Here is a 23,100-nt window from a genome sequence, read left to right as displayed (position 1 = left end):
TGGGATGGCCCAGCAGAGCTGTCCTAAATTGGGATGAATGAACAGGGCCTTTACATCCCTGAATTGGTGACCAGGCACTGGATGCCGGCTGCCCCCAGTAAGAGGTGTGACATTAGTAAAGGTGAGGCCAATTCTAATGGAAGGTGGGAGGCAGGAGGTCTCAGTTATGATATTTCTAAAAACTCATCCACTAACGTGAAATATATTTTATAAGCTCAAGAATAAAAAAAATTAGGTATTTTATTGATTTTTAGAGAGAGAGAGGAAGGGAGAGGATAGAGAGATAGAAGCATCGATGAGAGAGAAACATCATCGATCAGCTATTCCTGCACACCCCGCACCGGGGATTGAGCCCACAACTCGACCATGTGCCTTGACAAGGAATCGAACCATGACCTCTTGGTTCATGGGTCGACACTCAACCACTGAGCCACATAGCCTGGGTGGTATTTTGTTTAAATTAAAGGGTGGACCTAAGAAAATCATGAGACTATAGCGATTACTAAAGAAGTTATAAATTGTAGCTGAGCTATAAGGATAGACTATTAGGTCAAAGGAACAGAAAAAGAGGTGAGGAACATCCCCACACATATAGTCACCTAATGTTAGACATCTTTGTAAAAACTAATTAATTTTAAGCCATTCCTCATGCTATATACAGAAATTAATTTCTGACGGGGAAAATGTGGCTAAGTACCAATAAAGGAAGAGAAAGTGGATTGAGTAACTAATTGCTTGGGTGACCTTTTTTGGTGACCTTTTTTGGGGAGAAATTACCATGGGTATGGGGATAAGCATACAAACCTTCTTTGTTTCTGACCTAAAAGAGGAAATGCCAGAGAAGAGGGAGAGAGGCAAAGGCAGTTTGGGGTCTTCACACTACTTGATAAAGACAATAAATCAATGTTAACCAAGCAGGAAGGAAAGCCATAGAAATCCCACTGTTTGCAATAAAGCACCAGTCGCTGTGAGCCACAGGCAAACTGAGGGCCTGCTTTTCAGTAGCTCTCTTATGAGCAGACGTAAAGGCTTTCCTGTAGCAAAAAAGAATCCTGGTCTTATCTAAATGGCAACTGATAAAAGTAAGACAGCTTTTTATTCTTCCCTATCATGTTACTTATGGCAATTTAGTAAGTAGGTAGACATCTTATACTGTTGTTTTTTAAAGTGATTTATTAATCCTATGTAATAAAAGCATAGTATGCAAATTGACTGAATGGAAGAACTACCAGTTGGCCAGGGGCAGGGCTGGCAAGCAGGTGGTGCCAGGCCAGCCAAGGCATGTGCCAGTGGGCAGAGGGAGGGGATGGCAACGGGGGCGGTGGCAGCAGAGGGGTGATGGTGGAGCAGGGCCGGCTGCTGGCCGGCACCGGTGCCATCCCCTGATCAGCCCGCCTGGTTGCCTCCCACAGAGGAGGCTGGCAGCAGCGGTGGGTGCGGGACGAGCGGGCCTAAGCAGTCAGTTGGACATCCCCTGAGGGCTCCCAGACTGCGAGAGGGCACAGGCTGGGCTGAGGGGACCCCCCACCTCCACTCCAGTGCACAAATTTTCGTGCACCAGGCCTCTAGTAAAGAAAGAAATATTAACTCATTAACAGCAATCTGAGCTGTGGTTAGAGGGCTGATTTTGGTGCTCCCACCATTTGCTTGAGGAGCTGTATGAATATTTGGGAATTGGCAGTAAAGGGTGAGGGAAGAAGGACTGATCCAAAAGCCTCCACAGTGAGATCATGTCAGACCTCAAATTTTTCTTCATTTAAACTGATTCCCACCCTGGTCAGTGTGGCTCAGTTTGCTGAGTGCTGTCCCATGCACTGAAGGGTTGCTGGTTCCATTCCAGGTCGGACACATGCCTGGGTTGTGGGTTTGATCTTCGGTCAGGGTGCTTAGGGCAGGCAACCAATTTCTGTTTCTCACATCGATGTTTCTCTCTCTCACCCTCTCCCTTCCTCTCTCACTAAAATCAATTAAAATATTTTTTAAAAAACTGATTCCCTACCTCACTCTGGGACGTCCTCAATTTAAGCTACTTTCTCCTGCCTCACGACTAAACAGAAGCTCCTGAAGGGAGGGCTCTGTGTGGGCACTGGGCTCCTAACAATGCTTTGCAGAGTGAGTATGTCATAGATCGTCGCTGATGGTTTGCATGAAGGAATCATTCTGCAGTGTCACAAGACTAGAGTAGAGACAGCAGGAAGGGGGCTGTGGCTCAGGGAGTTTGTCATCCTGTTAGAAGAAAATGTCAGAACTGGGGTTAGACAGGATTTGTGTGACTAGTGAGTTCTGTTTCTGTCACCTGTGATGGTTAACCTGGTTGCTGTCCAGGTGCACCTGAAGGATTGGTGCACTTCACAGTGCAATTCTGGAGCTAGCACTGACTTCACAAGTTGAGGGCACAGTCCCCTAGAAGACACCCCTTGTCAGACCCCAGTCTCAGATCCCAGGGTTCCCAGGCCACCCACACTTCTGACAAATTTGATACAAACTTAAGGGTTCCAGCGGGTCCAGGAATATACAATGCATTTAGTTGTCTAATCTCTTTGGTCTTCTCCAATCTAAAAGAGTTCCCAAGTCTGAAAGAGTACAGGCCTTTTATTCTATTTATCTCTGAGAAGACCCCCTCACCCTGGGTGTCATGACTAGGCTCAGACATGAACTTTTGGCAGAAATATCTCAGAAATAGTTGTGTTCTTGGATCAAGGGGAGAGACGTTCTGTTTACCTGTCTACTTATGATGATGTTAGCACTGATGAGCTTTTGTGTCAGCCAGGTTTTCCTTGGTATATGATTAGTGTCTGAAGGAAGATATGCTAAGACCATGTCAATATCCTATTTATCATCAGACCTCAACCTGACAACTGTATCAACCATTGATGAGTCATGCCCAAACCAACCAACACTATTTATTGCCAAGTGGTGATTTTCTATTTCCATCCCTTCTACATTTACTAGTTGGCATTCTACTGTAAGGAAAACATTTCCTTTTCATTTATTTGTTTGTTTGTTTGTTTATTTATTTATCTATCTATCTATCTCAGATTCCATTTAATTCAGTGGGGTGTAATCTATTCCTTCCTATCTTGAATATTTTAAAGCTTAGGTTGTCTCAGATTTGGCCAGTGCCAGACCCTGTAAGCTGATTCTGTTTCCTTGTTATACAGCCCCAACATTCTCCAATCTCTTCCCTTTTTTTCTAGCACAAAAAGATATTCCAGGATCATCATTTGCCCTAGCCCTGGAATCAGCCATTTCTTCCAGGAGCCCTGGATCTTTTTAGTGGAGAAGGATATTTGGAAACTAAGATGCAGTGTTTGATATACAAATGACAATCAGGACATCATTGATCCTAGATTCTTTCAAAAGTAAAGCACTCATGATCTCTCTCTCTCTCTCTCTCTCTCTCTCTCTCTCTCTCTCTCTCCCCAATGGTTCTCTCTCGCCTTCCCCTCTCCATATTTCAAGTACTTTCTCTAACAGAAAGAAACCCATCTCCCATTATCCTCAATATATTTACTCCTTTGCTCAATCCTCCTGTATGTAACCAATCACCTAACCACTCCATCCATCTCCGCCCAGCCCCACCTCCTCCTTTGCTCTGATTCTGGCTTTGCAGCCACTACCAACCCCTCAGCCTCACTGCTTTGACCTGTGGCCATCCCACCACCTCCAAGAGAAGGGAAAAGAAAAAGAGATAAAAAAGGTGAAGGAGAAGAAACCAGAGTTTTCTTTTGTTTTCCCAATCTTTCTTTGTTTTCACAAAAGCATCCGAATCTATACTGGATTGCAATATAGAAGTAGTGCTAGCATTTTTCTTAGTATTTACCTCGTGTCAGATTCTGTCCTAAGGACTTTTATCTAATTTAATCCTTAAAAAACCATTCAAAATAGGTGCTATTATTTTCTCTGTGTTATAAATGGTTGTATGTAGGCTTGGTGGCATACACATTGCAAAGATATTCAACAGAGATAAGTCATTGCCGGAGAGTTTTAAACGTTGCCTTTGGGGGTTCTCTCTGCTCCACCAGGAGTAGGCTGGGCTCTCCAGTTATGTATGGAACCACACGAGGAACTTGAGTTAAACTGGAGTCAATGTGATTCAGAACTAGGCACAGCCTTGTAGATGGGCTTCCAGGCAGCTGCCTAATTGTCCTCCTCTTAATACAGCTCTGGCTCTAGGCCAGGAAGCTATGGCATCAGGATGTCGGGCAGCCTGACTTCTGGTCAAGAAAGTAGGAATAAGGAGGGCACCTCATTTCTTATCAACACTCCATTTCCTGTGGCCATGCTTCTTGTGTTGGGACTGTGCCACTTAATCCCTTAATGTGAGTCCTGTCCTTCTCTCTCGTCCAGCCCCACCATCCCACAGAGCAGCTTGGTCTAGTTGAAGTCCTCAGAGTCCAGGGGACCAGGGTTAAAAATCCCAGCTTAATTCCATGAGCTGTGTGGCCTCATCAGTTTCCTCATCAGCCACATGGGGGAGGTCACACCTACTTTCCTGTATTGTATGGATTGAATGAAGTAATCCATACATAATGAAGCAATGTATGCAAAGTGCCTAGAAGTGCCTACTGCAGACCCCGAGCAATGCCAACTAAATTGGAAACCACTCACAGCAGGCCTTTTACATGGTGGTTGCTCGGTAATGATTAATTGTTTGGTTGGCATGAAATGCAGAAGCACAGAATTCGTGCTCGTTGCCTCGCTGCATTTTCTCCTTCGCTTCTGCTCTCTCCTCTTAGTTCCTTCGTCTCTGCCTCATTTTGCCAGTTTGTTCATTCATCACCCAGAGCTCACTGTGTCCAGGCCTTACACTAAGGGCTAGAGAGTCACAGATGGCTAAAACATTAAGCCGGAACCTCACCCTAGAGAACCATACCTCCGGGGCTGCGTGAGGCCTGTGGGAGCCTAGAAGGAGGCGCCTCTGAGTCATGCCCCTGTCTTCTCCTCCGCAGGAGGTCATTGCCTCCATCCTGCTGAGTGGGCGGATCGGGCCCAACATCCAGCTGGCTGAGTGCTATGGGCTGAGGCTGAAGCACATGAAGTCAGACGAGATCCACTGGCTGCACCCGCGGATGACAGTGGGTGAGGTGCAGGACAAGTATGAGTATCTACACGTGGAAGCCGAGTGGAGGTAGGAGAGGAGCCCTAGGCTCTCGAATGGGGGGAGATGAGTGTGGGGTGGGGAGGCCCTGGAGGTGCTTCCTTGGAGCATTTCCCAACCCCTGAGAGTCTTCTAGAGCATCTGAGTGACGTTTTAGGCTTAGTCCCCCTGCAGCGTCCAATGTGTGTCCTTGCCAACGCTTAGCATGGGGTCACAACACATTCAAGACAGGTACCTAGAAACATCCCCAGGCAGGATGCTGTTGGTGCTGTGGAGAGGGAGGAAGAGAGTTCTGGGGGAAGGGTGAGCCAGGCCAGTGGCTGGTCCAAGGAAGTTGGTGGCCATAAAGATGAAGTGTGGGGAGTCAGCACCTATTGGCCACCCGTCTGTCCTCTGTGCTCCTCCACCCAACGAAAAGCCCTACATGGGTGGCCAGGAACCACAGGTGGTGGGTGAGGTTGCATCTGCTTTGGCCAGCCCTACTCCTCCTTTACATACCAGGGAGTCTTACTGTCCTGTCCCAGGTATGACCTGCAAATCCGCTACTTGCCAGAGGACTTCATGGAGAGCCTGAAGGAAGACAAGACCACGCTGCTTTATTTTTACCAACAGGTAAAAAAGAACTCCTGCGCCCAGGGTCCTATTACACCTTAAATGCCAAGTATTAGCCAGGCTCTCCTAGGAGATGGGAGGACAAAGCTTTGGAGGTCCCAGTTCAGGAAATTTCTCTTGGGGACATTCCTTAGCCCCTGGTCAGCTGTGTAACTCGGCGTCTCTCACAGCTAATTAAGTGCCAGCTAACCCCACCCCAGACACTCACAGCTCCTCTTGGGCTTTCCTAATGGCTAATTACTGCCCAGGAGACCTGGCTGGTGAAGCAGGCAGAGCAGGTCTGCCATCTGACACACCTGGTTCCTCATTCAGCTCTGCCATTTTCTAAGCTGGTACCCTCTCTCCCCCGCCCTTCCTCCCGCCCCCCCCCCCCCCAGGACTTCACCTTCATAAAGCTGTTTTCTATAAAATGGGGATGATGATGATAATAATAATAATAATACCTACTTTATAGGGTTATATTATTGAGGATCAAATGATATTATTAACAATGTGCTGGTAAACCAGCTCTCTGAAGAAAAACAAAACAAAACATAGGACTTGCCGATTTCCATGGTGTAAATAGACCTGTTTCAAGCTAATGATGAGATATCAGCTTGCAAAATTTCAAAACATTTAATAACTGGCTTTCAATAGCTGTTTGGAGCCGCTCCAACACACCCACTATGGTGCATGTAAAGTTCCTAACGCAAGACCTGGCACAGAGTGAATGCCAAGTAAACGTCAGTTGCCATCGTTATGTTCTGCCTGATCTTAGCTCCCTCCTATATCTCTCTCCTGGTTTGCTGGAGGCCACGCCAGACTTTTCTTGTACAGGATGACACCTGTCACTACTTACCAACAAGGCTTTGGACAAATTACCGACTCCTCCCCCAAATCCCAGTTTTCATATCTCCAAAATGCGGAGTGGGGGAGGGGAATTGGAACTCCCTGCCTCTCGGAGCTAATGGGAGCATGTCTAAAACACTTCAAAAAACCCCGAAGACCTCAGCCTGTGGAGGCTTGGTCAGCACTGCTCAGGGTTCTGGAGGGAGGCAGGGGCAGAGTGGAGGGTGAGCATCCCCTTCTGCTCTTAATCTCCTGCTATGCATTTGTGCATGGCGGGCATGTGAGAGAGACAGGCAGGATTGTGTTCAAGGCATCCTGGGGCCTCTGCTTAGGGACACAGGGAATGAGGGTGGGAGTCTCAGCCTCGTCTTTTCTCCCCACCAGCTCCGGAATGACTACATGCAACGCTACGCCAGCAAGGTCAGCGAGGGCATGGCCCTGCAGCTGGGCTGTCTGGAGCTCAGGTATGTGGCCTCTAGGCCTCTCCACGGAGGGGCCCATGCCCCCCCCCCCCCCCCCCGTGCTGGGCTCCTGGCCAGCTGACTGTCCTCCAGGGTGGGAAGTAAGAGTGGATATGTGAGAGCCAGGAGGGGGCAGTGGTGGCCGACAAAGGGTTCAGGCCCTGAGGTGCTTGCCTGCCCTGCTTGCCTGCCCGGCTTGTCCTCTCTGGCTGGAGTCCCCACCTTCCTTTGGCTGCAGCTGCCTTTGCCTCCAGGGTGCCTGCTTCTTCCATCTCTCTGTCATCCAAGTGAATCAGTAATGTTTCTTTGAGCCTTAGGTGAGATTCTGGGAAATATTCAAATGTTGGGTTTTCTAATCTGTGTTCACCACTATGACCCCACCTTGTGTAGGTACTAATAAATATGTATGACATTAGTGAATTATCCGAGAGGTCCTCAAATTTACAGTGTTTTGGAGGTGATAGGTGTGTCTACAATTGATCGTAATACAAGGCAGGATGAAATATGTGCCAAGCAGATGTGCCTATAGGAGCCACGAATCCTGCTGTAGGGCATCAGGAAGAGGGGATCTGAACTGCTCCAGGAAGGAGGAGAGAGATTTCCATCAGTAGATAAGGGGGAGTTTTGAGCAGGGGAGTATGCATTCCGGGCTCAGGGACCAGTGGAAGGAAAAGAACAGACTGGAGGATCATGGGAGATGAGTGTGGGAGGTAAGTTGGGGCGATGGTGAACAACTTTGAATGACACTCTAAGGAATTGGCCTTACTCTTGGCTGCTCTCATTAGCTGGGTTACGGACCTGTGCCTGGCCATGGGCACTCTGTCCACCTGGTGTGTTAGCCAGTTAAAATGGCAGACCTGGGTTGGGAGAACCAGCCAGGCACTGGAGGACCCTCCTAGCAGGTGCATCCTCATTCAGTGATGGCAGTTGGGGCAGGCTGGGGATAAGTGGGTGCTCACTGGCAGCAGCTGAGATGGGGTTCAACCCAGAATATTGTGAAGCTCAATCTCTGGAAAAAGCAGTACATCTGATTAGCAGTGGTGACTGGTTCCCCCCGACATCCCAGTGATTTTCAAATGTTAGAGAGACACAGAATATGGCACACTTGAGTGATTGGGTTCCTTTGTCAAAAATAACACAATAACTGATCTGCAGGGCAAGAGAGAAGGGCAATCAATGATATAGGGAGTGAGTTGGATTTTAAGAGATTGGGATGACCTCGGTAAAAACCTGAGTTACCTTTTTCCTAAACATTTTTCCATTTGCCACCTCCTTAATCATTCTAAAATTGCTATTACTTTCACATGTTTTAATTCCTCAGTGTTCATTTCAAAGTTTGTTTACCCTTGCATTTAGCCAACCCCAACTTTTGTTTTACTAATATTAAATAATATTCAAGTCCTCAAAATTCTGTTATCCACTCCCAGTATCAATGCTCATTCATTCATTCATTCATTCATTCAACAATTATTATAAGCTAGGAGTGACATTGAGAGGCCACTGTGTCTGGGACTTGGAAGCAGCTCTCACCCCCTTAGTGAGTAATACATCCCCTCTGTCTGGCATACTCTCCTCTTGCCTTTGTTCAGCCTGGTAAACTGTTCTTTATTCTGGAAGCTTTAGAAAATGTACCAAACTAGTGTTGCCTGCTTGCCTGCTGCATTCATAGAAAACCTCAGAGCACTCCTGTGAAGTGTCGCTAATAAGCAATATGGTGGCCATAGGCTCTTCCTGCCAAGCCAGCTCATGTGTTTTAATTGGGGATATCTTCTATGATTTCATGATTTAGATGTTCTTCCCAATTCCATGATTTGGGAATATTTTCCTAGGTTTTCTTGTAGTTTTAAAACGATTTTATTGTTACATCTATCCCTTTAATCCAACTAGAATAAATGTTTAAATAAAGTGTGAGATGAGGATATAATTACTATTTTCCAATCATAGTGAATTGTCTAAATTCATATCTTTTGAATGTTAAGTTACTTGCCTCTCTCTCTGCTTATAGTATCAGCACAAACTGTTCTCAGATGTGTATTAAGACAGCCGGCTCAAGGAACACTGAGTCACTCTAATGTGGGATTAAAAGTGTGACAATGTCTGCAACAGTGAAGATTACTAGACATGGTGATCCAGGCAAAGAATGAAGGAGACTCAAGTGGGGGCATTGGCTATTTGGTCTCTACTTAAACAATTGCTAAACTCAATAATGCATTAAAATCTCCATCAAGACATACACTTAATGGGAAAGAATATAAATTAAAAAATGAATCAATGTGTTTTCTAGGAATGAGGTTTGTGGGTTTTCTCCTTTTCTTCGTGGTTTTCTAAGTATCATTTTTTTTACTCTCCTAATCTTCTCCCTCCCAGTGGTTTTCACATGTGGCAGGGGAAGGGGGCTGGGCAGCAGGCGCTGGTGGCTTTGTTCTCCAGCCATCAGCTTCTCAATGACTTCTCTCTTTCTCCAGGCGGTTCTTCAAGGACATGCCACACAATGCACTTGACAAAAAGTCCAACTTCGAGCTCCTGGAGTAAGTCTTGAGACTGGCCCCTGCCTCTCCTCCTTTCTTGCTGCCCTACTTTTCCTACTCACCCCTACTTCACTCACCCCCAGACCAGAGCCAGGCAGGACCCATCTCCCCCGCCCTTGAGCCCTCTTACCTCTCCTGCCAGAATCCTGGGTTGCAGGAGAGGGGTGTCAAATGATGCTTTTCTTCTTCTTTTAGGAAGGAAGTAGGGCTCGACCTGTTTTTCCCAAAGCAGATGCAGGAGAGTTTAAAGGTAAGTGGGCAAGGAGCCCAGAAGGACCCCTTTTGTGCTGGTCCCCAGGACTAGAGCTAAAGGCATTGGGCTGGGACACTTGGGGATACAGCCAGGGTGTCTGTGCCATCTTGGGCCATTTGGACATAGGACCACAAATGCATCCAGTGGGTTCTTTCCATGGCTGGGGCTCAGGAGTCCTGGCTCTAGTTCCACATCAGAGGCCAGTTAGCTGTCTGGCCTGATCACTGGGGCACTGCCTCCCCTGCCTCCCCTGCCTCCCTCCCAGGGCTATGGTGAGCCTCCCTCAAGACAATAGGCCTGTGCTCTAGGTAAGAGATCGCTACTGCTCTCCTGGCAAAGGCCTGGGGACCGTCCTATAGCCGCAGGCAGGCTCTCAGCAGTGAGATCCCTAGGGAAGGAATCAGAGCCTGGAGGAGCCTGCTCACCTCTGCCATCTCCCCCAGCCCAAGCAGTTCCGGAAGATGATCCAGCAGACTTTCCAGCAGTATGCCTCGCTCAGGGAGGAGGAGTGCGTCATGAAGTTCTTCAACACCCTGGCCGGCTTTGCCCACATTGACCAGGAGACCTATCGCTGTGAACTCATTGTAATTCTCTCCTCCACCTGAATTCCAGGCCTCTTGGGAAAGGGAGCCAGGGGGCCATCCAGGGGGGCTGGGAAGGGGCTTTGCTTACTTGTACTGACCTGCCCTAAAATGCAACTACCGTTAATCGACTTGCACCAGGAAAGGGAAATCTTGGCTCCCACTCTGGGAGGTGGGCAGGGTTTTGGGAGGAGGATAATCTGTATGGCGGGGGTTTGGAGTGGAGGGTCCAGGAGATAGTAGTCTGAGCCCAGTTTAGTGGGCCTTTTCAAATTTCTGAAATAGGAGCAGGGCAGGGCTTGAGCAGCAAGTCCATCTCTCCTTTTATTCCAGCAAGGATGGAACATCACTGTGGACCTGGTCATCGGCCCTAAAGGCATCCGCCAGATGACAAGTCAAGATGCAAAGGTAGAGAGAGACTGGGGCCACCCCCCACCCAGCCCCAGGCTGTGCTGTCTGCCCTGTCTGCTGCCTCCTACCCTGGCCTGCCCCGTCCATTCTTCCTGCCCCATTGCTGAAAGCAGAGGTCCTTGGTATGAGCAGCTGCAGGGAGAGTATTTGGCATAACAGCATGGGGCTGCTGGTTCTTTTCCCCCCTGAGATTGTCTCCTGCATAGAGGCTGGGAGAGCAGGATGGCTTGGGGATGCAGAGCAGAGGGAAGGAAACTCTTACTGCTTTTCTGGCTCAGATACAAGCGTTCTTTCAATGGAAAGATGGGGCCATCACTCCCTTGAGAGTCAGAAGACCTGGGTCTAGTCCTGGCTCTACCACCAATTTGGCATTTAACCGTGGGCTCTCTCCAGACCCATGTTCTCGTCTGCAAACCATGGGGCTTAGACTAGATGATCCTTCCAGTCTTAATAGTCTATGATTCTCTCTTCATCCTCCTGAGATACTCCCAGCTCCCACTTTTCCTTGTGCCCCTTCCCCTCCCCCCACATACTGACCAATTTCCATGGCCTGATCCCAGGAGTGAGATGGTCTAAAGCCCCTCCGCCCCCTGATCCTTTCCCGCAGCCCACCTGCCTAGCTGAGTTCAAGCAGATCAAGTCCATCAGGTGCCTCCTGCTGGAGGAGGGCGAGGCAGTATTGCAGTTGGACATCGAAGGCGCCCCCCAGGTGAGCATCTCTGGGAACCTGGAAGCTCTGAAACAAGGGGTACAACTGCGAGTTGGGTGTTCCTGTGCAGGTGCTCAGAAAGCCAGGGATTCTCTGGCTCCTGAGATCTTGTTAAGAAAACTGCACCTAGTTCTTGGACAAGGTACCAGGATGATGACACTTTAGAAGGAAGATATCTCAAGAAACAAAGCTGTTTAAAAAAGTGTCAAGATAAAGCTGAGTTTATTTTGGGGGGTGAAGGGTGAGGGGTAAAGGTGACCAGAAATCAAGGTACTAATCAGTGGCCTAACTTTGAACAAGTGAACAATGATGCAGAATCAAGACCTCAAGGACCCAGGGTTGTTGTGGGTGGGAGAATCAGAAAGACCTCAGACCGAAAACAGATTTCTATCTCTCCTCTCATTCATCTATCCCCTGCCCCACTCCCCCCTGCTCCCCATTCTGTTTCTGCTCTTGCATATTTTGTACTGACCAGGTACAAGGCGAGACCAAAATAAGGCAGACCTGGAACTGGCCTTCCTAGAGTTTAAGGCAATCAGTTGGGAGGGATGACAAGAGCGCCCCCTGGTGGCTGTAGGGAATGTAAGCCAGGCCCCAGGAGAGGCATGGATGGGTTCCGGCTGGGGATGGATGGCAGGAGTATGCAGTTTCTTCTCTTTCCCTGTGAGGTAGACTCCAGCCAAGGCTCTGGGGTCTCATGCTTAGCTGCTCTCTTCTCTGCAGTCCTTGTCCATCAAAACCTCCTCTCTGGCAGAAGCCGAGAACATGGCTGACCTCATAGACGGTTACTGCCGGCTGCAGGGGGAGCACAAAGCCTCTCTCATCATTCATCCCAAGAAAGGTGCGTTTCCACTTAGAGGCAAACTGGCCCCGTGGGCAGATGACCCCATGGCTGAGCCAGGCTGCGTCTCCCCTAACCCCACCCTACTCCCTCCCCGCTTGGCCCCCCAGCAGGGGAAGCTAAGCCACTGACCAATATGTGACTGAAGTGGTTTGGATAGTGTGTGGAAGTGCTCACCCAGCCCCGCGGGACGTTGCCTGTTGTCCCATTCTGGGTCCCAAGCTTCAGGCTCTGGTCCACTGGACAGTGGCGGCCTGGAGCCCAGCTTCGGGAGGAAGGGCGTTGGTAGCCCCGGGGAGATGGAAGCTGTGGCTAGAACCTGGCTGGTCCCTCTTGCATCTCTGCTTTGGAATGGGATCAGGAAGCAGGGGTCTGGGCTGGAGCTTGTGGTAGTAGGAGGAAACCCAATAATTTCAACAAGGAGGATTCCAATTCAGGCCAAAGGCGACCCATCTTCCACTCAGACTTTCAGAGAGCACAGAATGGTGGGGAGGGGTCTCCCTCGTGTGGGCTCACAGGAGCAGTGAGGTCAGCCGACACCCAGGGCCCTGTGTCCCTGACTCCAGCTCCTTTTCTTCCTCCCTCTTCCCAGATGGTGAGAAGCGGACCAGCCTGCCCCAGATCCCCGTGCTGTGAGTACCAGCAGATGGCAGGGAACAGGCGCTGCACTCAGCCTGCCTTCCCAGGAGAAGGCAGAACAGCCCGTGGTGTCTGGGCCCCAGCGGAGAACGCTGGGACCCCAGCATTTCACAGTGGCTTTTTTTTCTTTTCTTTTTTTTTGCCAGTAAATTTCTCCCAGTAAATTCTTGCAGGGATATTTCTATGTTCTAATGCCACCTGGCATCTAATCCTAGGGGCTATTGTTGCTGCCCCTTCCCTCCTGCCCCCTGGCAGCCTGGGCCAGGCTCCCGGGTTATTGCCATCAGGACAGGCTGGTTCCCCAGGCAGGCAGTGGGCACAGTGCAGCGGGCCCTCCAGGCGGAAGGTGGGAGAGGGTGGGCTGCCCAGGGGACCACTGCCAGGCTCTGAGCTCACTTGGCTCCTGCCCTCTCCTCTCCTCCTACAGAAGCCTGGAGGCGCAGCGGCCCCGCCTCTCCGAAAGCTGCAGCATAGGTAAGCCTGCCTGTGTGCTCATTCCTGCACCCAGAGCCTCTCTTCTGCCTGCTCTTGTGACATTGTCAAGGATTCCCTCAAACTTACAGTAAAATGAACTTCCCCTATGATGTCCTAAATGTCATCAATCACACTAGCTGACATGTTTTGAATAGGTAGTATGTGGCACCATGCCTGTCTGGGTCAGCTCAGTCCAAGGTCACGGTGCTGGCAGGGTCACGCCCTGTGAGCACTCTCTTCCTGGTTTGCAGACAGCCGCCTTCTCTCTGTGTCCTCACCTGGAGAGCTCTGGTCTCTTCCTCTTCTCAGCAGGGCGCTATTCCCGTCATCAGGCTCCACCCTCATGACCTCATTGAAACTGAATCACCCAAAAGCCCCACCTCCAAATACCATCACACTGGGGGTCAGGGCTTCAACATACGAGGTTGGGGGAGCGATGTCACAAACATTCAATCCATAACAGTGTTAAATACATAGCCGATATTCTTTCATTTGATCTTTAGGGCATTCTCCAGAAAGATTCGGTTTACAGAAAAGGAAACTGAGATTAAGGGAGGCTAACCAACTTGTTCTGAATAATGCAACGGGGCAGTAGCAAGCAGGGACTCCAGCGAGGTACCCTGGGCTCGTAGCCACTCTAACCTGCCACCAGCGCCTGGTTCTTGCTTGGTTCTTCCCCTCCCCCTCCCACCAGACATCACCCTTGGTTTCCTGTGGCCTGACGTGGGAGCCACACACCTGGTTCCCGGTGGTGCCCTCAGAGGGCATCTTGCCCATGGGATGTTCTTTTCCTGTCATTGCAGAATCAGACATTTACGCCGAGATTCCTGACGAGACTCTGCGAAGGACAGGAGGTAGGTCCTTGACCCACCACCTTGGCCGCAGCCGGGGCCCTGTGAAGTGACATTATGGGGACACATGTGACACCATGGGGGGACGTCTTTCTTTCTTTGTCCTCTCCCATGTGTGACTCAGACAGGGACACCCTGAGCGAGGCAGCTTTGATTTTAAAACCAAGATCATTCTTTTATCCCCACACTATTGCCCTTCATGTGCCTGTGGAGAGCCCAAGAGTGTGGACATGGGACCAGCTTTCAGAGCAGATAGACTCGAGTGATGGCTCTTCCCCGGGTCTAAACCAATAGAACGTACTAGAGCCCCTTCCCCAGCCCAGCCCAGCCCTTGGTTCTTGGCTGAGGTATGACCAGGGGTCTGGTTACACTGAGCAGGGCCTGGCATTGCGGCCTGTGGACACTCAGATTCCCGGGTGCCTGTGGTTTCTGAATCCTGGGTCTCTGCTTTCTCCCTCCACATGTGCAGGCTCACAGTATGGCATCGCCCGGGAAGACGTGGTTCTGAACCGTATCCTCGGGGAAGGCTTCTTTGGGGAGGTCTACGAAGGTGCCTACACGAATCACGTGAGTTCTGACTCATCCCTGACACTCCCCTTCCACGTTCTGTAGGAGGAGGAGGAGGGCGAATTGTCCGGGGCTGGAGGTGGCGGTCACGATGTGTGGGTCCTCACGCACTTGGCATTTACAGTATTTATGAAATACCCAGGGAGTAAGGGAAACAAGAGTCATTGCCAAGCAGGAGAGCGATGCCAGGGATCCAATAGAGGCAGCACCAGGAGCAGGGCCACTGGCTCTGGGTGGGAGAATACAAACCCCAGAGGCATGGCAACACGCAGTTCTGAGAGAAGGAAGGCGGATCTGAGGCAGGAGTTGGTGGGGAGGCCACGGACACGGCGGGACAAGATGGGTGGTTGTGTTAGGCCTGGGGAAAAGGCAGAGCTGAAGGCAAGGGACAGGAAAAATGTGAAAACTAACAATAAAGAGGGAAAGAGACCCGGACGCCGTGTCTGATGATGGCCTTACAGGTGCTCCACAAACGCCTTCCACCCTCAGGCAGATCTCTGCCCCCTTAGCCTCAGTTTCCTCCTCTGCACAGCCAGGGGCTTGAGCTACCTGATCTAGAAAGTCCTTTCCAGTGCCAACACGTCCTGGTCGAGAAGAAAGAGAAGGGGGAGGAGAGGATGGGCAGAGAAGAGAGGAGAAGGGGCGAGAAGAGGAGAAGGGGCGAGAAGAGGAAGAAGGGGGTGTGTGCTATGCAGAGACACAGAGGCCAGACGTCCCCTGCCATCCCTTGGCTGGGAAGACGATGGTGACACCGGGAAGGGACACTTACCTTGGGGCACTCGGCTGGACCAAGGGGCCCTGAGCTCACTCTCTCTGCAGAAAGGGGAGAAAATCAATGTCGCCGTGAAGACCTGCAAGAAAGACTGCACGCAGGACAACAAGGAGAAGTTCATGAGTGAGGCAGGTAGGTGTCCCCCGAGGAGGGACACAACCCCCATGGGCTGGAGAACACCCCCGAGGCGACACAGGCCTCCAAGGCGAGAGAGGGGCCTGGAATTCGGGGAGGGGGTGGTGTGAACAGTGCTGGGGCCCACACAGGAGGAGGGCTGTCCCTCCCCGTCTCTCCCAGCTGGGGCAGAAAGCACGGTTCTCACCCCGGACCTCAGATCCCTCCAGCCGCCCCTCTCACCCCCGTTGCAGTGATCATGAAGAACCTGGACCACCCGCACATTGTGAAGCTGATAGGCATCATCGAAGAGGAGCCCACCTGGATCGTGATGGAATTGTATCCCCACGGGGAGGTGAGCTGGAGGTGGCTGTGGGGGGACCTTGTGATGGCGGGTGGGCCACAGCTGAGCAGGGCGGCGTGCGTTTAGGAGGGGACCTTGACTCCCAGTGTCTGCCTTCAGCTGAAACAACCCAGGGACCATTTGTACCATTTGTAGAGGGAATTCCTGGACCCTCTTGTCAGCCCAGGTTCGCCCTCCCCTCCCCCCGACCCCTGCCTGCGGTGGGGCTCCCTGGCTCATGCTGAGGCCATGCCCAGGTCTTGATGGCACCTTCCTCCTTCCGACAGCTGGGCCACTACCTGGAGCGACACAAGAACTCCCTGAAGGTGCTCACTCTCGTCCTGTACTCGCTGCAGATTTGCAAGGCCATGGCCTACCTGGAGAGCATCAACTGTGTCCACAGGTGCGGCTGGGGGAAGCCGGGCCCCTCGATCCGATCCTGGAGTTTGGGGTAAAGCAGGTCTGGGTGTCACACAGACCAGAGTGGAAGCCCCAACTCCGGTCCCGCCTAATGGGACAACGTGAGCACCTGCTGTGAACCTGTTTCCTCACCTGAGGAGTGGAAATGGGCATGTGTACCTCACAGGATGTTCTTCCGGGTGAACCTGAAGCCCCAGGTGTCTGACTGTGACTCAGTGCGTTCAGCCCGCTTCCCTGTGGGTTCCGGGAAATCGCTTCCTGCTCGCTCTCCTCCCTCGGGCCCATTCGGTGGCACAGGGCCCTGCCAGGAGGCACTGAGCTAGCTAGGGCAGCGCTGGGAAGATCCTGGGGTCTGGGCCCTTCCAGCCAGAGTGGCTGACGCTGCCTGGCACCCCCAGTCTGCTATGTCCAGTCCTCTCTCTGTCTGTGAAGCTGGCCCCTTCTCCTCTTGACTCCCTACCACCTTTCCTGATCCCCTCGAGGAAACAGAAGGGGTGCTCTCAGAGCACAAGGTATAAGGGTGAATTCTTCCATCCAGCACCACCGAGGTCAGCAATGTGGCCTTGGGAGTGATATTAGGCAAAGCAGTGCTGGGGGATATAAACATTCAGTCATTCATTCACTCATCCAGTCATTCAGCAAATATTATGGAATTCTCACCCTGTGCTCCCAGGCGCTGTCTTAGGCCCTGGGATAAAATCATAATCAAGACAGCCTGGTTGGCGTGGCTCAGTGGTTGAGTGTTGACCTATGAACCAGGAGGTCACGGTTCAATTCCCGGTCAGGACACATGCCCGGGTTGCCAGCTCCATCCCCAGTGGGGAGCGTGCAGAAGGCAGCCAATCAATGGTTCTCTTTCATCATTGATATTTCTCTCTCTCCTTCTCCCTTCCTCTCTGAAATCAATAAAAATATATTACAAAAAAACCAAGCAAACAGACAAAAATCCCTTTCTTGTGGAGCCTACCTCCTGGCATGAAGGTAAAACGTGAGACAGAAACAGTTGTGGGGGGAAGATGGAGGGAGGACAGATTTGTTTCCTTTGTGTGACACCTTTTCAGTGATAAAGGCCAGTGACAGGCAGAGAGCCTGCCTGAGAGAAGCAAGCAGACAGGCCAGTCTGGGGTTCGAAGTGATGCAGGGAGGTGAGAGCCCAGCTCTGGAGTGAGGCTGACTCCCTCCCTACCGGTTACCTGCTGGGCAGTTCCTCCTGCTCTCTGTGCCGAGCTGGGGGCTCTGAGGGTCCTATACCGGGCTCGGTGCATGCGGCCCTGGGCTGTCCTGGCTCTCCGAGCTCTGAGGAAGTTAGCCATGAGCTGCTGCTGCTCTGAGCCACAGCGAAAGCCCACACAGACCTGCAGAAGGAGGAGAGCATAACTGGGACCAGGAAAGTTGTCGGGGGTTCCTTCTGGGAGAATCAGCAGGGTGACAGCATCGCTGGCAGAGGGGACAATAGAGTCACGAGGGCAGGAGAACATAGGGAGCAAGTCCTGGGAACCTGAAACAGGCTTCACGTTGGAGACACGTGAGAAAGGACGATGGGAGTTGAAGCTCAGCAGTGAGATGAAAGGAAGTGGCAGAGGGCCGGGTGCGTGATGGCGGTTGGAGGGCCACCCCAGCTCCCACCTGGGCTGGGCTTCAACAAGGTGGGTCAGGGAAGGGTTGACGACACAAGCTGCCCGACTGTGCTCCCTGGCCAGCACTGTCCTTTGTCTCTCCGTTCATCTGCATCTGTCTGTCTGTCTATCTGTCTGGGGCATTCTGAACCACCTTGTCTTCATATCCTTCCTCCAGGGACATCGCCGTCCGGAACATCCTGGTGGCCTCCGCGGAGTGTGTGAAGCTGGGGGACTTCGGCCTGTCGCGGTACATAGAGGAAGAGGACTACTACAAGGGTGAGGGCGGCCCGCCCCTGCTCTGCCCTGAGGGGTCGCTGACGCCCCAGCGGCTACGGTCCAGGGTCTGTAGGTCCTTGGGTCTCCAGAGAATAGGCGATATTTTTGGATAATTCTGGATCTTTCTTCCCTAAATATCTCCTGAAACCTCCACGCCCACCCCCAGCCTCTGTGACTCGTCTACCCATCAAGTGGATGTCGCCCGAGTCCATCAACTTCCGCCGCTTCACCACGGCCAGTGACGTCTGGATGTTTGGTGAGTTGAGTTTCGGGAGGATGTGGAAACGGGTTCTGATTCTCGCCTCCGTGACCACGCCAAGAGGAGGTGCCGAGAGCAGGGGCTGGGCCCCACTGCTGGGCTGCAGGGTTCTGTTTGGCTGCGGCCCCTGGGAAGTGTGAGAAGTGAGAGGCCAGTGGTGGGTCGGGGGGATATGGGCGGAGGGCCGGCCGGGGAGTGTTGGCTAATCTCCCTGGGGGAGGTTCCTGAGCCGAGCGTGTCCTGCACCAACCAGCCCCAGGACACGTGTGGGGACACCATGGGGGGATCCTTAAAGGCAAACTCTGAGGTTTGTTCTGAGAAGGAGGTGCAGGGAGAGGCGAGGACAAAGGCTGGTGACGGACAGCCCCCTGCAGAGCACACAGCCTCTTGGTGACCCCTCTTGGTTCCCCACGATCTCATTATTCTTCCTCCCAGTTTCCGCAGAAGGAAGCTGAGGTCCAGGCAGGTCCGGGCCTTCCCCTCGATCACATAGGCAGCAAGTTTGGGCTTCAACCCCCAGCTTTGTGGTGGAGGCTTCCCTCCTTCCTGAGAGAAGACACCAGAGTTCCCACAACCTGCCTTTGGACTTCCCCACCCTACCCCCAGGACCCTCATAGCTGCATGTGGAGGGGACATAGAGAGGGGGCCTTAGTTCACTTACAGATGCAGGTGGCTGGTCCCTCGGTGACCGCCACGGTGAACAAAACTCCAGGGATGCTCAAGGGGGAGGCAAGGAACACGGGAGCTCCTCCCTGCAGGGACCCAGAGCAGATTCCTCTGGTTGTTCCTGGAGGGGCTGGACTGACCTCTCCAGGAGTGAGGCCCCCCGACCCTGCATGGGCCCTGACCCCTGTCCTCCTGCTCACAGCCGTGTGCATGTGGGAGATCCTGAGCTTTGGCAAGCAGCCCTTCTTCTGGCTGGAGAACAAGGATGTCATCGGGGTGCTGGAGAAGGGCGACCGGCTGCCCAAGCCCGACCTCTGCCCACCTGTCCTCTACACCCTTATGACCCGCTGCTGGGACTACGACCCCAGTGAGCGGCCCCGCTTCAACGAGCTGGTGTGCAGCCTCAGGTGAGCAAGGAGCAGGGGTGGGGGCTGTGGGCACGGGGCCCCGAGGGAGCCGGACTTCCCTGCAGCAGCACTTAGAGGTGTATAATGTACTTCCCTGAACAGGTGGTGTCCTTGTTCCCACCCTGTGCCTGAGAGGATCAGGCTCAGAGCTGGTGACTCTCCCAGGGCAGTGACAGGTGGGGCTGGGACTTGCTCTGGGGCCACCCCTCTGGCCACACAGAGCCCTGTGTCCAAGTGGAATTAGCTGATCCACCCAGCAGAAGCTCAGAGCCCTTGTTCCTCCCAGGTTGCAGGGAAGAGAGTCAGTGTGTATGTGTGTGTGTGTGTGTGTGTGTGTGTGTGTGTGTGTGTGTGTGTTTAAAATATGTTCTTATTGATTTTTTAGAGAGAGAGGAAAGGGGAGGGATAGAGAGATGGAAACATCAATGAGAAACATCCATCAGCTGCCTCCTGCACGCCCCCTACTGGGGATGGAGCCCGCAGCCCAGGCATGTGCTCTGACTGGGAATTGAACCAGGGACCTCTTGGTTCATGGTTTGATGCTCAACCACTGAGCCACACTGGCCAGGCAGGAGAGTCAGTTTTGATTGTGAAGACAGTGACCCAGGGGTCACCTCTCCCTTCTGAATGGAACATCAGTGGCCTAAGGGTCTGATCCTTCTCAGATGCCATCTTTCCCTGGTACTGGGGGGGTCCCTGGTGAAGGGTGCTACTGGAGTCCATTTTAGAAGGCCCCCTGTTTCCTTGGTGGCCGGCCTGACAGCCTCCTCCTCGGGTGATCTGACTGGCATCTTTCAAGGCACACTTTTCCTGTAAAGGGGCCAGAGGGTAAATATTTGGGGCTTTGTAGACCGTGCAGTCTCTGCTGGGACTGCTCAGCTCTGCCCTTGCAGCTTAAAGCAGCCGTGGGCAGTATGTGATGAATGCGTGTAGCTGGGTTTCAATGAGACTTTATGTGTGGACGCTGAAATGTGAATTTCATATAATTTTCTGGTGACATGAAATATTTTTTCTTTTTTCAATCATTAAAACACTTACAAACCGTTCTTAGTTTGGGGCCGTATGAAAATAGGTGGTGGCCAGACTGGCCTGCGGGTGGTGTTTGCTGACTCCTGCTTTAGGGAATCTAGTTCTTAGTTGATGTGAATAGTGCAGCTTCAGGTCCTGTAGTTAAGATGCTGGCTTATTTTTAGGGCAAGAATAGCCCCTGGAAACTGCCTTTGGGAGGCACCCTGGGTGGGACGCTGGGAAGGCCCAGGCCGGGGCACTGGGAATGACTGTTTGTAGGGGCAGGGGCGGCAACCAATGGCAAGACCTCAGCTTAAAAGGCCGTTCTGATCCTGTCTGTCCCTTTATTGACTCTCCCCATTCATTCTAGAATCATCTCTTGCCCCCTTGTAAGAGAGATTTGGGAAACCAAAGGATTCCAAGAGAAAAGTATTTGAAAGATGTAACTTGAGAAAACAGGCGCTCTGGGGTGCTGAGTTGGTGGGGGGCTCTTCATTCATTCTGGGTCTTGCGAACCAGGGGGAGCTGTGACAGGGTGCCTCTCCCTGGGCCCTGAAGCACACCCCTCAGGCACTGGGCCAGCCCCCCATCATGGATGGAGCGAGGAGATGACTTTTCTGGTGTGGTCTGAAGGATACCCAAAGACCCCAGTGACCCCAGGATACCTCCCCCAAGCCCCAGCCTGGCAGTCCGCCATTAGAGTTAAGAAAGGATTTAATGAGCGTTTCCCAGTCTTCTGGGGTAAGAAGGACCCTTTTGATATCAAACTTTGAGAATTCCTGCATATAATGTCAGTTACACTTTTAGACTTAAAACAATCTGTTGATTTTCAAAATGCAGTGAATTGTATGATTAATGTTTTATGACACACAATGTAACACATATAAATCTGAAAACACAAAATCCACTATTGTGTGTTTAAAAAAGACAATTGAGGTGACACAAATTTACACTTTACTTAATACTCCATGAAGCAGGCAGTCTCCATTCCCAAGGGTCAGAGAATTGCGAAATGGGGCAGAAAACAGGAAGCTTTAACAGGATAAGGAATAAGGATCGAGGAAGAGAAAAGCAGAAAATGAATAGGAAACAAGGAAGGAACTATAGAGCCCAGAGCTGTCTGAGTGTGTGGGGATTGGCTGACTAGCTATGCTGCATTTCTGATCTCGCAGAGCACCGAGAGGGACACAAAAGCGATCTGAGTTGTGGTTTGCTGGTGTGGCACCCCAGAGCGACTCTGTCTTGGGCCTAGACATTTACTTCAATCATACATAATACTCGGTCTGCAGACAATGTGTGTGAGCTACACACATGAGCATGTGGATTCATGGACCCTGCAACTATCCCAGAATCCTCTGGGGTCTGTGATTCCCAGATTGGAAGCCACTGGATGGGGTGAGAAAGGCAAGAAGCACGCATGTAGCCAAGATGGGAGTGACCCACAGCCCTTTCCCATCAGCACTCACCAGGAATGTGCTGATGGAGCGTTTCATGGAAGAAGGGAGATGTAGAACCAGGCCTTGGTCCTGACATTGGCTGGACATCAGAAATCTGCCTAGGGAGTCCGTGCCCATAGCAGGCACAGGAGGGCAAGAAGCCCGGGGGGGTGGGCCTGGGACACTCTTCCACTGTCCCATTGGGCTGGGACTGTCTCTCCAAGGACTTTTCCCCACCGCGGGGCTGTCCCTGCCATCCTCCTAGCCTCAGTGTGGACGCAAGCTCAGGACCCATCTTCCAGCCTGTCTCAGAGGGGCCTCCCCGGCCCACGCTGCAGAGGAGTTGGCAACGGGACCCGGTGTCCTCCTCCGGGCCCTCCAGGCTTTGGTGGGGTGCAGACAGGAGCCCCAGGAGCACCTTTGACCTTGTTTCTCTCTCCTATCTGACCTGACCCCTTGGCAGTGATGTTTATCAGATGGAGAAGGACCTTGCGATAGAGCAGGAGAGGAACGCTCGCTACCGACCTCCCAAAATCTTGGAGCCCATAGTCTTCCAGGACCCCCCGCCCAAGGTAAGCCAAGGCCTGGTCTCCTCGGGCCCCTGAATCTCAGCAGAGTTGGGTCCTCATCTGGCCGCTCCTGGCCTGACCATATCACCCCTCTGTCACAGCACAGAGAGGAGGTGCCCCTGCAATTCTCCCAGCCCCTCAACCCAACCGTCCCTCAGCACTGAACTCGGCCCCTGCCCCATCGGTGCCCTGGCAGGTGGGATCTGAGACAGCAAGTTAGCCAAGCCTTCGGGCACCTGGGGCAGTGAGTCACCCTGGAAACACTTCCCTTGAGAGTCTCGAGCACTTTTATTTCTAGCATTTTTTAGGGACAAATTAGATCCCCGTGAGGGCACATGGATGAGGAGTGTCCCTG

General features: G+C 51.9%; 1 protein-coding gene across 8 annotated transcripts in view; it reads left to right on the top strand.

Annotated features, from left to right (window-relative positions):
- Positions 1 to 23,100, top strand: part of PTK2B (protein tyrosine kinase 2 beta) — a 124,966-nt gene that overhangs the window by 88,960 nt on the left and 12,906 nt on the right. For 6 of the 8 annotated variants that reach the window (XM_036315072.1, XM_036315070.1, XM_036315069.1 and 3 more), the window contains exons 3-22: positions 4,953 to 5,131; positions 5,626 to 5,713; positions 6,926 to 7,005; positions 9,468 to 9,530; positions 9,726 to 9,780; positions 10,227 to 10,367; positions 10,698 to 10,772; positions 11,383 to 11,484; positions 12,208 to 12,325; positions 12,918 to 12,957; positions 13,392 to 13,438; positions 14,242 to 14,292; positions 14,759 to 14,856; positions 15,676 to 15,760; positions 15,997 to 16,097; positions 16,373 to 16,488; positions 18,300 to 18,400; positions 18,567 to 18,656; positions 19,528 to 19,732; positions 22,640 to 22,748. In XM_036315072.1, coding sequence (XP_036170965.1) covers positions 4,953 to 5,131; positions 5,626 to 5,713; positions 6,926 to 7,005; positions 9,468 to 9,530; positions 9,726 to 9,780; positions 10,227 to 10,367; positions 10,698 to 10,772; positions 11,383 to 11,484; positions 12,208 to 12,325; positions 12,918 to 12,957; positions 13,392 to 13,438; positions 14,242 to 14,292; positions 14,759 to 14,856; positions 15,676 to 15,760; positions 15,997 to 16,097; positions 16,373 to 16,488; positions 18,300 to 18,400; positions 18,567 to 18,656; positions 19,528 to 19,732; positions 22,640 to 22,748 — 1,944 coding nt within the window. Of the gene's footprint in view, positions 1 to 3,197; positions 3,363 to 4,952; positions 5,132 to 5,625; positions 5,714 to 6,925; positions 7,006 to 9,018; positions 9,158 to 9,467; positions 9,531 to 9,725; positions 9,781 to 10,226; positions 10,368 to 10,697; positions 10,773 to 11,382; positions 11,485 to 12,207; positions 12,326 to 12,917; positions 12,958 to 13,391; positions 13,439 to 14,241; positions 14,293 to 14,758; positions 14,857 to 15,675; positions 15,761 to 15,996; positions 16,098 to 16,372; positions 16,489 to 18,299; positions 18,401 to 18,566; positions 18,657 to 19,527; positions 19,733 to 22,639; positions 22,749 to 23,100 lie in introns of those variants that run through there. The other 2 variants (XM_036315073.1, XM_036315077.1) reach the window with 2 other exon arrangements.

The sequence above is a fragment of the Myotis myotis genome, unplaced genomic scaffold (genome assembly GCF_014108235.1).
Source record: "Myotis myotis isolate mMyoMyo1 unplaced genomic scaffold, mMyoMyo1.p scaffold_m19_p_6, whole genome shotgun sequence".
In the NCBI taxonomy this organism is placed as follows: domain Eukaryota; kingdom Metazoa; phylum Chordata; class Mammalia; order Chiroptera; family Vespertilionidae; genus Myotis; species Myotis myotis.
Note: the sequence above shows the minus strand (reverse complement) of the source record. Positions and strands in the feature narration are given on the sequence as shown.